At 51.7% G+C, this 13293-nt stretch overlaps 2 protein-coding genes across 2 annotated transcripts in view; one reads left to right on the top strand and one right to left on the bottom strand.

Moving 5' to 3' along the window:
• Nucleotides 1-1552: 1552 nt before the first annotated feature.
• Nucleotides 1553-7170, bottom strand: Naif1 (nuclear apoptosis inducing factor 1). Its single transcript, XM_005382388.2, has 3 exons — nucleotides 6707-7170; nucleotides 5735-6261; nucleotides 1553-3890 (listed from the first exon to the last, which is right to left on the bottom strand). Exons 2-3 carry the CDS (start codon nucleotides 6243-6245, stop codon nucleotides 3418-3420), a joined length of 984 nt encoding a protein of 327 aa, XP_005382445.1. The 5' UTR covers nucleotides 6246-6261; nucleotides 6707-7170; the 3' UTR covers nucleotides 1553-3417.
• Nucleotides 7171-7308: 138 nt separating this feature from the next.
• Slc25a25 (solute carrier family 25 (mitochondrial carrier; phosphate carrier), member 25) overlaps nucleotides 7309-13293 on the top strand; it is a 34728-nt gene continuing 28743 nt past the window's right edge. The window contains exon 1 of the mRNA XM_005382385.2: nucleotides 7309-7701. Coding sequence (XP_005382442.1) covers nucleotides 7444-7701 — 258 coding nt within the window. The 5' untranslated portion in view covers nucleotides 7309-7443. The remainder of the gene's footprint in view (nucleotides 7702-13293) is intronic.

Below are 13293 nucleotides of genomic sequence, written 5' to 3'. Positions count from 1 at the left end.
GCAGATATAGCCCCCAAGGTCCAAGGTCACACTCCCATGACCTACGCTGACACACCCAGAAGTGTGCTTTACTGATCTCCTCGGCATCCCAAAAGCCACGCAAGTGAATCAAGATTAAGCATTGTACAGCACCTAGGACACCGTGTGCACAGCTTGGGCTGGAGAATGGTGGCTCTTGTTCCTGTTCCACCTGCAGGGCACCACTCTCAAGTGCATGCCGTTATCTGTCACCCGCTGATTTAGGATTAATGAAGCTGAGATCACAAAGATTTGAGGCAAACAACTACCTTCCCCCATATGCTTGCTTTTCTTTCTTTTTCTTTTTTTCTTTCTTCTTTCTTTCTCTGTCTTTTCTTTCTTTCTTTCTTTCTTTCTTTTTTTTTCTTTCATCACTACTGGGGATTGAACCCAGACTTTTGCATTGAGCTACATCTCTAGTCATTATTTATTTAGAGACTGAGTCTCATTAAATCACCAAGTTGCCCACCCTGAGCTTGTAAGTCGCCTCACAATCCTTCTGCCTCAGCCTCCGTGCGCTGGGTTTACAGGTATGCGCCACCACACCTGGCCTTAGGTAAATGACTTAACCGCTCTGATCCTTATGGTCCTCACCTGCAAGCTGAGAACATTACAACCACCTTCTTCCTGGGGCTGTAACCTGCCTGGGAGGCTGAGGTCCCTCCAGAACAAAGGCCGTTCTTGCCTCAATGGTATCTCTGCCCGCACCTTTCACCTTCTTGGCAGGCTCCCCAGAGTCAGCCTTCTCTGGAGGAGGACCTAGATTTCTGCTGAGCTGGTGTTACAGTCTGGGGGCCTGAGTTCTTAGCCTTTAGGAAGGTGGGCTCACTCCCAGAGCTGGTTTAAAATGCAGTCTTTTTTTTGGCTGGGGGTACTGGGAATCAAACTCACGGCCTCACGCTTGCCAGGCAGGTGCTGTGCCGCTGAGCTATATTTCCAGCTTTTTGTTTTTTGAGACAGGGTCTCACTATGTATTCTAGGCTGGCCTTGTACGCACTATATAGCTCACTGTGTAACTGTAATCCTCCTGCCTCAGCCTCCCCAGTGCTGGGATTACATGTGTATACTATTATGCGTAGTTTAAGATGAAGAGTCTTACAGCTCTCCCTCCAAGAGTCTATTTTAGGTTTTGGGTTAGACCTGGGATTGGTAATTCTTCCCTAGACTCTGAAACCATCTCCTAACCCAGAAATAGCTGGCTTTTTTTTGTATAAAAAGCAGAAAATAAATACTTTTGGCTTTGTGGGCCAGATGCCTGTTATAACTATTTAATTCTGCTATTATAGCACAAAAACAGCCAGAGCCTCACCGAATGGGCGTGCCTGTGTTCCACCAGAATTTTATTTACAAAAGTAAGTGGTGGAGGCCGGGGATATAGCTCAGTGGCACAGTGCCTGCCTGGCAAGCTCAAAGTCCTGAGTTTGATTTCTGGTACTAAACAAAACCAAACCAAAAACTAAGCAGTGGGCCAGATTTAGCCTGAGTTTTCACCTTGTACCTGTCTTCTACATATAGCCAAGGAAGACACAGAGAAGTAAGCATAAAAAAAGTGATGTCTTTAATTTAAAATTACGACCTGGAAAGAATGAGTCACTTTAAGGGATCCAGGCTTCTTTGTACCCAAATGAAACAGACACAATATTGGCTCAGATTTCCAACCCTGGAGAAAAGCCAAACCAAGTCGCTAATCCTTCAGAAGTCCCTGTAGACCCCTTGCCGGGGCCATCGGGCTCCACAGAGCCAGGGTGGCTGAGCTGGCAGAGAGAGCTGCCTTCTGGCCACAGCTCCGCCACCCAACTCCCAAGCTGGGCCCAGTCTTGCACTGCCTCCCGCAGCTGGCGCTGCACGCGAGCCTGCACTGGGGGGAGGGTGGGGGCGGCATGGCGGCCACCCCCCAGCCGCCTCTGGGGGCATCTCCTGCGATCACAATGGTGGTGCTGAGCAATGCTACACAGACCTGCCCGGGCAGGCAGCTCTGTCCCTTGTTTATAGATCTGAAGCCTCAAGTTGTCACCGTGGGTCACATGTGGCCAAGGCACCAGCAGCAAGACGGCAAACTTAGGAAACATCTGGGGAGATGTGGGCATCTCAGTGATCAATGGTGAGTCTGTGAATGAAAGGGACAAGCACCATCTGGGTCAAGCCCCAGGGATGCCTCAGAGAAGCCGGTGGCAGGGCAGTACCTCCGCAGCACGCGCACTCAGGGCTTCTGCAGCACCAGGGGTCAAAGGGCCTCCTTTCTTAGGTTGGCTTCATCTCTCCTACTTCATACATTCACGGTTCAAACGGCTTAGGAATCACTCAGCCAATCAGAGGGGCACTGACCGATGGGGCAAGGGAGAAGGGTCCAGGGTGGGGTGTGAGCACGGCTGCCTTTTTTTTCTTTGAGGCAAGGTCTTGCTGTGTATATAGTTCAGTGTGGCCTTGAACTTATTGTGTAGCCCAGGCTGGCCTTGAACTTGTGGCAATCCTCCGGCCTCAGCCTCCTGAGTGTTGGGATGCTGGGGTGCTGAGGGCTCTTTTCCGCACTGAGTTTGGAAATGGACTTAGCACAGAGGAAAGGAGGAAGGGCACGGCCCAGAGCTGCCCTCCTTTGGGTCTCCCCACCAGGAGCTCACTATAGAATAAAAATGACTGGAAAAAGCAACAGTCACCTCCGACCCACTGCGGGGGGTGGGGATGACAAGACTCCACTTGGATTTGCTTCTCTGGAACTGAAGCCTGACCCGAGCCCAGAGCCCAGGGCCGAAGACGAAGTGGAAGAGTAGAGAGCGCCGGCCCATCCCCACTACACACAGCGCCCTGAGCCGGGCGGGCTGAGGCATGGACGGGTGCACTGACGGGGATACCGCAGAGGCCCACGCTGTGCCTGGGGTGGGCACTGATGGGCACAGCAGGAGGGACAGGCCCTAAGGACTGGGGCACGGTGAAAGGCGAGAGGCTGGGCTTCGCTTCCTGGGCTCAGTATACTGCCCAGCGTGGGAGGAAGACATAACTGGCCTCCTGCTGACACCGATGCCACCATCACCATCGTCCTCAAAAGCCTGGCACTGGGCTGGGGCCCCTAGTGAGAGCCACTGTTTCCTTACAGTGTTTTCCTGATGGAATCCGGGCGATGGCCCCAGCCCTGGCTCATAGCCACTTGTGTCTCATCCCCAACTCAGGGACCTCCAGCTAACCAATCGGCTGGGTCTCAGCAAGGCGGCTCCAGAAGTGGGAGGAAGTGAGTCTGGATCCCAGGAGCCCAACAAGTTCTTCTTCCCAGTTTCCTTCCTTTCTCACAACTGTGGACCCCAAAGTGGGAGCTGTCTATGTGGCCAGGCTACGGCCAATCGCAGAAGCCACTTACGAGACCACAGAGCGTTCATCCAATCACAGCAGGAGGCTGGGACCCCATCCTCACTGGATGACACCATCGGACTGCCCATTCTGGGCCACCTGTCCAGGGTCGGAGGCAGGGGTCGGGGTGGGCGTGTTGCTCTGCAGATAGCGGCGGAAATCTTTGATCATGGGCCGGAGGACCTGGATGAGCACACTCAGGGCTGCCTGGGTGCCCTCCATGGCCTGGGCCTGGCGCTCCTGAGCACAGGCCTGCACCTCCTGCGAGCGTCGGATCATCTGCAGCAGGTCGTTCTGCTGCTCCAGGTGCTGGGCAATCTCCTTCACGTGCAGATTGGTGACCCGCTGCTCCTGGATCAGTTTGGCTGAGTTGAGGGCGATGCGGCTCTTGAGTGCCTGTGGCTTGACGGACGTGTCGCCGTGTTGGGCCATCATTTCTACCGGGGCTTCAGCCGGCAGAGGTGGCGGGGCCTCGGCTGTGCAGTACTCCACCACGCCCTCCTCCAGCGCATGGTAGGTGGTTTCCGTGGGGACTGCAGGGAAGAAAGACCCAAGGCACAGGCGTCACCTTCTGGGAGGAATGAAGCCGCCATGTGGGCTGGGGAGGCGGCTATTAAGCCCCAGAGGGAGACAAAAGGGAATTCAGGCCCCCCTGGCTTTATAGTGATTGAAGGATAAGTCTAGATTCTAAGGGGCTCTATTAGCAGCCAGAGGCAGCTCTGGGTCTGGCAAGAATAAAGATGCTAATGATAATAATAATAATATTAGCAAGAACCTGTCCTCAAAAAAAAAAAAATACTAGCAAACCATTTTAAAGCATCTATCACGTGCCAGGCACTTTGGACCTATGAGCTCATAGAGTCTTCCTCATGACAAGAGGTAGACACTGTCATCTTCATTTGCACAGATGAAGAACCCAGACACCCAGAGTGACTCGCCCAAGGTCGCGTGGCTCACTAGCAGAGCCAGCTCCCCCAGCACTCTCAGCATGGTCCTAACTGCCAAACTGGAATACGGTTGGCTGCTTAAGGCGCCTCAGAGGCAGGGTCACAGCCCACAGCAGGAATCCTGAGCGACTACACAGCTGTTTGCAGCTGGACAAGTCAACCTCCTTTGACGCTTCTTGACTTCCAAGTCTCCTGAGGCCAAGCGGAAAAGGAGCTGGCAGCAGGGAGCAGGGTGGTAGCAGCTAAAGTACCCAGGAAACGTTTCCCTGTCTCTTTGATCACCTTGGTTCTTGGGATACTTAAATGTACTCTCCGTTCCAGAACAGCATCTGATTTAGACCAGTGTTTGTCCCTTTTTCCCACTTAAATATATTTAAATATGGCAAGGCGGGGGTAGGAGGGGCTGGCACTCACATACCCGAGATTACTCCAAGCACCACTGAGAAATATTGGCTGAAGCCTGTAATCCTGGCACTCAGGAGGTTCAGGCAGGAGATCACCACATGTTCGAGGCCAGCCTGGGCTACATAGTGAGTTCAAGGCCAGCCTGAACTCCATAGCAAGACCCTGCCTCAAAACAAACAAACAAACAACCCCCAAACAAAAACAAAAACAAACCCCCTAAAGCCAAAAAACAAAAGAGAAATACTGGCTGACACCGTTCACAGCCCACCACAGGCAGTGTACAGAGGCACAACCCATTATCTTAACTACAAAACCCAATCCAAGTTAGTGCTACATCATTCAGAGTTGAGAACTTCTGAAGGGATCTCAGATGCGTGCCGTGTGGGTCTCTATGTACATGGGAGAGGTCAGTCTTCTCCACTTGTCAATGCCAGTATCAAGTGTGTGTCTCACCTCCCCAGGGGGCCACTTCCTCCTTTGAGTTCTTGGGATTTCCCACTGGACAGTGAAACTACAAATGTGTGCCTTTTCTGCTCCCCTACAATATAATGGGCCCATATTTTAAATGCCTTGGTAATTCCAGTGCCCAGCAGTTTGGCATGGAATAAGCGGTCAAGTTTATGGAGTAAGTGAATCAGGAGATCAGCAGTAGGAACCAGGAATCTGGTGTATGTTAACAATGTCTCACCTGGGCAGTGTTATTTTGACCTATTCATTCAACAAGCATATCCTGGGTGCCTACCATGTGCCAGGCGCTGCGATAAGTACTGTAGGCATAGAACCACAGCTTGTGTCGCCAAGGACCACATAGGTCAGCAAGTGTCAGGAGTCAAGAACATAAATGGTGGCAACACACCCAGTTCGGGAGAAGGCCAGACCACGTGCTGAGCAAATCCCAAAGGGAACGAGATCACGTCTGCCTGGGGAGCAATCCCCATCTGACCTTCTGACCCTTGGCAGCTACCGTCCCCAGGGCGCCCCAGCGCCGGCTCTGCACGCGGATCTGGGCAGGGGAGGTCACTCACTCTGTGTCAGGGTGACCGTGGCTGCGGCTGCAGTGGCCGCGGGTCCGAGGGCCACGGGATGGATCTCCGTGGTACTGGGCAGACTGATGATGGTGGCCTCACCCAGCAGGTTGCAGATGCGTTGTTGCATGGGGGTCAGCAGGACGGGGGCCACCGCTGGACCGCCTCCGCCAGCGCCCGCACCCGGCCCGGCCCCGGCCGCTCCGTCCTCCTCGGTGGAGCCTGGGGCCTCGCCGCCCTCCACGGCGGCCCGGACCTGAGCGACCTTGCGGCGGACCTCGGTCTTGAGGTCAGACCACTTCTTCTTGACCTCCGGCAGTTCCCTGCGGCACGTGGCCACGGCGTTGACCCTGCGCAGGATGCCGTGCCAAGCAGCACTCTTGGCGGCCAGCGGGACCCCGGCGTTGAAATGGTTCACCAGCAGGTGCTTCTTCAACTCCAGCTCCTCCACGATGATCTCCACCTCCCGCTCCGAGAAGTTCATCTTCCTCTTCTTGGCTGGGACAGCCATAGCTTTCTTTCCTCTCCTGTTATTAAAGAAATTATAATGCTCCCAACCACCCCAATTTCTCTTCTCTTCTTCCCCACCCTTGACACTCACACACTCCCCTACAGGGCATAGGCCGGGCTTGCTCAAAGCCAAGCACCAGGCCTTAGGTAACCCCCCTTGCTACGCAAAGTGCGTAGGGCCCAGCCTCGACCGGCTCGGCCGCTGCCAGCCAGCTGCGTAATGGCTTCCTGAATCTGCCTCTTCCGCCGGGGTGTGCGGAGATCCGCCTACCTTCCTTCTTCCCGCCCCTCAAAGCTTTCCAGAGGAACCTCCTCTCCTGGTTGGTCGCAGCTCAAGTTATCCCGTCGGTCACTGGCTCTTCTGGTCTGTCGCTCAGCTAAAAGGCACGCCTACTCACTGGCCCTAGCCTGATCACTGGCCTAAATGTGTGTCTGTCGTTCCAGGGGCTCCGCCCACCTCACCTTTATTTGCTTCCATTGGAAAGTCGCTCTGTCGTTCAATTATCAGTATTACGACTATTAGGCCGTTAAATTCAGCTACTTTACTGGTGATTTCTAGAGTTAGATTACCAAAATCCAGCCTCCCGAGGGTACTTAGTTCTTTCAACCTTGACTTGTTGGCCAATTAATTTTTAATTCCATTCAAAGGGCGCAAATTTTGCTTTGTAACTTCAGTTCATAATTGCTGTCTCACAAATCCTATTTCCCACAGCAGAGTAAGATCTCTCCGTACTGGACTGCTCCTCCCGTGCTTACAATGCCGCGGTCTAAACTGCGTTACTCAATGGAAGCTGGACAGTGGGTCTTCCCGCAGGCAATCTCAAGACTTTCGCCTCTCGCTGCGCGATTCCCTCTCGGGCGGGCTCAGCCAATCCCTTCCTCTCTCAGTTTGAATCGGCCCCAGGCTGAGCGAGACGGCCCCGCCCCCTTCATTGATACGGGTAGCCGCCGTACAGGCTCCGCCCACACCACTCCCCTTCTCAGCTCCGGTCCTGACATATGATTGGTAGGAGATTCCCTGGGGGTGTGGCCAGCACGGCAGAGAGCGGCGGGGCGGAGTTCCCGGAAGCAGCCCCTCCTGCCGGGTTGCCGGCGTCTCACAGCCCGCGCTCGCAGTCCTACGACATCGGCGCGCTTCCGCGCTGTCCCAGCTGGCTCACCGCCCCCGCCCCGCGCCCGACGCCCCTGCCTCGCGCCCGATGGTGAGCAGTGTGTTGTGCCGCTGCGTGGCCTCCCCGCCGCCGGACGCCGCCGCCACCGCCTCGTCGTCCGCTGCGTCGCCGGCATCCGTGGGGGACCCGTGCGGCGGGGCGGTCTGCGGGGGACCGGACCACCAGCTGCGCCTGTGGACCCTCTTCCAGGCTCTCGACGTCAACCGCGACGGTGGCCTGTGTGTCAACGACCTGGCCGTGGGACTGCGGCGGCTGGGACTGCACCGCACCGAGGGCGAGCTCCGGGTAGGCAGCGTGCGTCGTCCGCGCGGGCTGGGAAGGAGTCCCCGAGGTCCGGATGACAGGTCTGGATGTCCCGGCTTCTTGGGAGCCCCTGGGGGCTTAGCAGGTGTGGCGGCGCGGCCACTGGTGTTAAAGTGCCCCGACTGACAGATGGACACCGCACTCTATCCTGGTGAGAGTGAGGCTCCTCTGGGAGAGAGCCTCATCTTGGGCACCCTCTGGGACTTCTGATGGTCGGAAACCCCCTTCCTGTTCGGGTTTTTCTTCCCCTACGGTGGAAGGCCAAGGCCGAGGGGTGTGCCTGTGCTACATCTAACCTCAAGGGCAAGCTCGATCCCCCTCCTTGACAGGTGCCTCTGCCCTCCCCGGGCAGCGCCCTGGTTCTCCCCCTGTCGTTTCCATGCCACCCGTGGGATCTGATCTGCTTTCAAAAGCACGTGGGAGTGAGGGAAAGGGGAACTGGGCTCAGGCAGATCTGGGTGGATGTGGGTGGTGAGAACTGACAGTTCCATGGCTAAGGCTCATCCCCACTGCTTATCCGGAACGTAGGGATTCCCGGGATGAAGGAATCTGGGGGAAAATACTTTCTAAAAAGGAAAATGTGGTGTCCCTAAGAGGGGAGATGGCTGCTTTTGTCCTGCGCTGGGCCCTTGGCCAATGTGGGAGGAGAGGCGGCAGAGAAATGGCCATTCCTGGGCTTGCCGGAAAGAGAAGTGCTGTCCTTCCTGGATAAGCTCGGAGCAGTGGCTTTTTCTTCCTCTGTCATGGTATGGTTTAGGGTTTGACTTCGTCGCTGCAACTACCCTTTCCCAGTGTCATTTACTGCGGCCCAGCCTGCTGTGCAACTTGGATTCCACACCGCTCAATCCTTTACCTAGTAAACCTGTTTCTTATCAAAGTCTAGTTGATTTGTACATATAACAATTAGAGCATCTCATAGTCAAATATGAAGGAAATCTGGTAAAATGCCAGTGAATTGAGCTAGTTTGTTGATTAGGTGCATGTACAAAAGATGTGGTGTCCAAGATAATCTGGGATCAGCACCCAAGATAATTAACCTACTTAGGATCAGCCGAGGAAGACCAAGGGTGACACCGTGTGCAATGTAGAATCATTGTGTTAAGTCCAAGAAATTTACAGACAGGTTTTTCCTCCCAGTCTTTGAAGAGAGGCGAGTTAACAATTTTTTAAAAAATTCAATTTCACCCCCAGTAGTGTTATGTACTGGAAATTTTCCCATATGTATCTAGTGAATAAATTACTTGAGAAGACAGGGTGCCTAAACCCAATGACCTGAGCCCAGGTGAGACCCTGGTCTTGAACCTGCTTACTTGGTCTGTGTTGCTGGGCACAAGAAGGACATCTGGCCTCTGAAGTGTGATTCCTGGTACCCTAAAAAAAAAGTGAAAACAAAAGAATCACAGTATTCTGGCAATTCATGGCACATCTGATATTGTTCCTAGTCCATTTTTCTGGCAGTGAATTTGACTAAGGGCAAATAAGGAGAAAGTGATGATTATTCATCCCAGGGACAGAATAAACTTTTTGATTAACCCAGGAGTGCCTGGCCCCTTGGAGTCCTTTTGGTGCCAAAATCTTTGACTCTGTGACTGATTCAAATTCTGAGATAGGAAACAAAAATTTTTTTAAAAGTTTTTTTGAAGATATGGGTTTAATATGGACTCCTTCTACAATTCTAGCTTTTAAAAAAATTTATATATATATTTTTCCGGTACCGGGAATCGAACTCATGACTTTGCCCTTGCCAGGCAGGCGCTGTGCTGCTGAACTAAATCCCCAGCCCCTACCATTCTAGCTTTTGAGCAAGTCAAATTGTTATACAGCTTTGACAGAGATTAGAAGTGATTCATTTGATTAGTTTATTACCTATAAGGGAGCACAAGGTAGTCCTCTGGGGAAGGTTTTAAGTGTTAGAAAAATCTTCCCTTTTTGTAAATAATCAGATAACAGGAAGACATTCTGCGTCCTGTACCCCATACCATTTCCTGTTGAATTGTGGGTATTAGCTGCTTTTATAGAAAAAGCAGTTCTGCACTTTTGCAGAACTGGTAGGACCTGAAAGAGAACTTGGGGGCCCTTTGGTTAGAAAGGGGTTCGCCTGTCATGGGAACAGACATTGTAAAGGAACATGACACGTTGGAAGCTGCTTTCTGTGACCCTTGAGAAGCTGATCTGAGCACCCAAAACTTCACCACTGGTCTCTGAGTGGGCTCGAACCATCAACCTTGTGCTTAACAGCCGAATGCGCTAACCAATTGCAGTACAGAGACACGAGAGGAGAAGCAGGTCTGAGACACGGGGTCTACATCGGCACCAGCCGGGAGCCCTTACCTGCAGGTGATAGGTGAACCAGGCCGTGTGACTCCACCAGAGCCTCTCACGGCCCAGGGTCAAGTTTTCTTTCAAAATAAATGAGCGAGTTTTGCCGACTGCCTTTGTTTCAGAGGCAGCTGGAACAGAGAAAAATGACTAAAAATGGAAATGGGCAGAGAAACCCAGGGCAGCCAGCCAAGGAGATTTTCTTTGTAAAGGGCATGTGAGCAGGAAGTCTGTCGTGGGACAAAAGAAGGGAAGGGTTTATTAAAGAAGGAAAAAAGATGACGAGCACGGTAGTGACTTTGCATGCTAATTATAGCATTGACTATTTCAGGCATTTTCATGTGACCAAACAAAATCTTTGTCTTGAAACAAATTTAAAATGTAGCTTAGAACTCAGGCAGCCAGTTAGAGGAAGGAAGCAAGCTGTGTTGCCCGGGAATAGCTGTCTGTCTGGCCGAGGCTTGAGGGCTCCCACAGGGGCTGGTGTTTCATACCGCTGAATGTTCTAGAAGGTGGTGTAAAGAGTTTGCTAATTTAGAGACTTGTGTGCACAGTGTCTAGTCTGAGCCCCACAGTAAGACAGGGAAGTGATTTGATGACATTTTACAAGAGAAGGAACAGCATTCAAAAAGGTGGTGACGTCCCATGCATGGGTGTGCCGTGTAGTCCCAGCTACTCAGGAGGCTGAGGCAGGAAGATTACTTGAGCCCACACATTCCAGGCCAGCCTGGGTAATATAGCAAGATCCCATCTAAACAAACAAATAAGTAATAAAAGTCAATGAAATAAGCTCACAAGTTTGGCTACTAGGGAGTTAGATTAGACAAGGGATTGGGACCAACTGATTCTCACTTCTCTTTACCCTTACTGGTTGTTGCTTTATTTATTTATTTATTTATTTATTTATTTATTTATTTATTTGAGACAGGGTCTTGCTATATAGTTCAGGCTGGCTTTGAACTCACTATGTAGCCTAGGCTAGCCTTGGACTCATGGCGATCCTCCTGCCTCAGCCTCCCAAGTGCTGAGATTACAGGCATGGACCAGCATGCCCTACTACTGCTTGTTTCTGCGGGCCATGAAGAGAGCTCTAGGCCTGGAACTTGGTGGTGCCAGCGATGGAACCCAGGGCCTTGCACATGCTACGCAAGTGCTCTACCACTGAGCTGTACCCCTAGCCCAAGAGTCCTTCAGAGCCACATGATTTGTTCCCACAGTACTCTATTCAGGATTATTCAGTGCTTCCCCTATCACAGAATGGGAATTTACTTTGCCCTGTTTCTCTCCTTGACCTGAGCAACATACACATGTGGCAGTCTCTGTTGACCTGAAATACTGAGTAGAAGATAATTAATTTTGCTCTGGAGTTGCTTAACGAAGGCACCGCTAAACTCTCTACCTTCTCCTGTGTGCAGGTTCTGAGGAGGTTGTTTACCGAAGCTAGGCAAACTTAGATAAGGTGGTTTACACAGAAAGGACCTTTGCCAGAGGAAAGTATAGTGGCCCACTGGGAAAAGAATGATGCTATTTGCACGTTGCATAGAGCTCATTTATTAAATTGGGTGGTATTGTTGCAGAATTGGTTCCCGGCTCAAAGTCATGATCATTGAGCCAACCAGAAGATGATTTTTTAAACGAATTGATATTTGGAAAGGTGGAGTCGGGCACCCTGATCCTAAGACCCAAGTAATAAGGAAGAATATACCGGAGTCTGTCTGATTTGGAGTTTCAGTTGGATGAGTTCTTTGATGTTCAGAGAGTCATTAACTGTTGAAGTCTCACAGAAACTATAGAGGAATGACACAGTCTTTGGTTTTTTTTTTTGAGATAGGGTTTCACTATATAGCTCAGGCTGGCCTTGAGCTCACTTTGTAACCCAGGCTGGCCTCAAACTTACAATGATCTTCCTGCCTCAGCTTCCCAAGTGCTGGGATTACAGACGGTGCGCCACCACGCCTGGCTTGGCCTCAGACTTTTAAAAAATCATTTCTTATTACAACTACGGGTTGAGGCCCAGAAAGGCCCCTCGCCACCCTTGTCACCCTGGTCGTCCGTGAGCCTTCTGCCCGGTATGGGTTTTTCCTCTGGTGGCGCCCTTCAAACACACTTTCAGCTCAGGCCAAATGGACCTAACTGGGTCATTGTTAGTTCCTGTCATCAGACATCTGCTACTTGTGTACCCGAAGAGTGCCCTGGGGGACGGTACAGGAAAACAGTCCAGGAGAGCCCTAAGAATCTGAAAACAGGGGGGATGGAGTCATATACCTGTGATCCCAGCACTCTAGGAGGCTGAGGCAGGAGAACCACAAATTTAAGCCCAGCCTGGGCTACGTAGCAACTTAGTGAGGCTTTTTCTCAAAGTAGAAAGTAAAACAGACTGGGGATGTAGCTCAGTATGAACACCCTGTGTTCAATCCCCAATACTGCAGAACGAAAATAATCTGAAAACCTGCTTTTTCTCTTCCTGTAATCTCTGCTTCCGCCAACAAATGGAGTTGCCATGTACATCCCACAGGACAGGCTGTTTGCTGAGCCCTTTATGACTCTGGGGCTGCAGCCCTGTACCTCAGAGTCAACAGTTCAGGCTTTGCTGAGACTTGAGTGGGCGGGAGAAGCCAGTCAACCAAAGAACTTGTTTGTTTTTGTTGTTTGCCTTGGAGCCAGGATCTCCATATATGCTTCAGGTTCCCCTGAACTCACTAGGGAGCCCAGGCTGGCCTTGAATTCTCAGCAATGCTCCTGCCTCAGCCTCTGCAGTGTGGGAATTACAGGTTTTCGCCACCACACCCTGCCAGAGCATATATTATATGAAGGTCCAGAATAGGGAGATCTATAGAGACAGAAAGTAGATTAGTGGTGGCCTCAGTGGGTAAAGAGGTGAGAAGTGACAAAAAGTGATAAGGGCTTTGGGGCTTCTTTTGGAGGCGACAGAACTGTCCTCGGGTTCAGCATGCGGACGGTTGCCCATATCTGCGAAGATGCTGAAACACCACTGAATTATAGCTTCAAATGGGTGCTTAGTGTGGAATGTGGCCGGGGTTTAGATGTTACCAACCTTGCTAGCTTGCTGTGACCTTGGACCTGTCATTCACCCACTTAAAAACTCTTATTAGAAATGTGAAAAGAAAAATAGACAGGCGTGGTGGTGCACACCTGTAATCCCAGTACTTGGGAGGCTGAGGCAGGAGGGTTGCAGTGAATTTGAGGTCAGCCTGGGCTACATAGGGAGTTCAAGGCCAGGCTGAACTACATAGC

The sequence above is a fragment of the Chinchilla lanigera genome, unplaced genomic scaffold (assembly GCF_000276665.1).
Source record: "Chinchilla lanigera isolate Chin_1 unplaced genomic scaffold, ChiLan1.0 scaffold00018, whole genome shotgun sequence".
Classification (NCBI taxonomy): Eukaryota; Metazoa; Chordata; class Mammalia; order Rodentia; family Chinchillidae; genus Chinchilla; species Chinchilla lanigera.
Note: the sequence above shows the minus strand (reverse complement) of the source record. Positions and strands in the feature narration are given on the sequence as shown.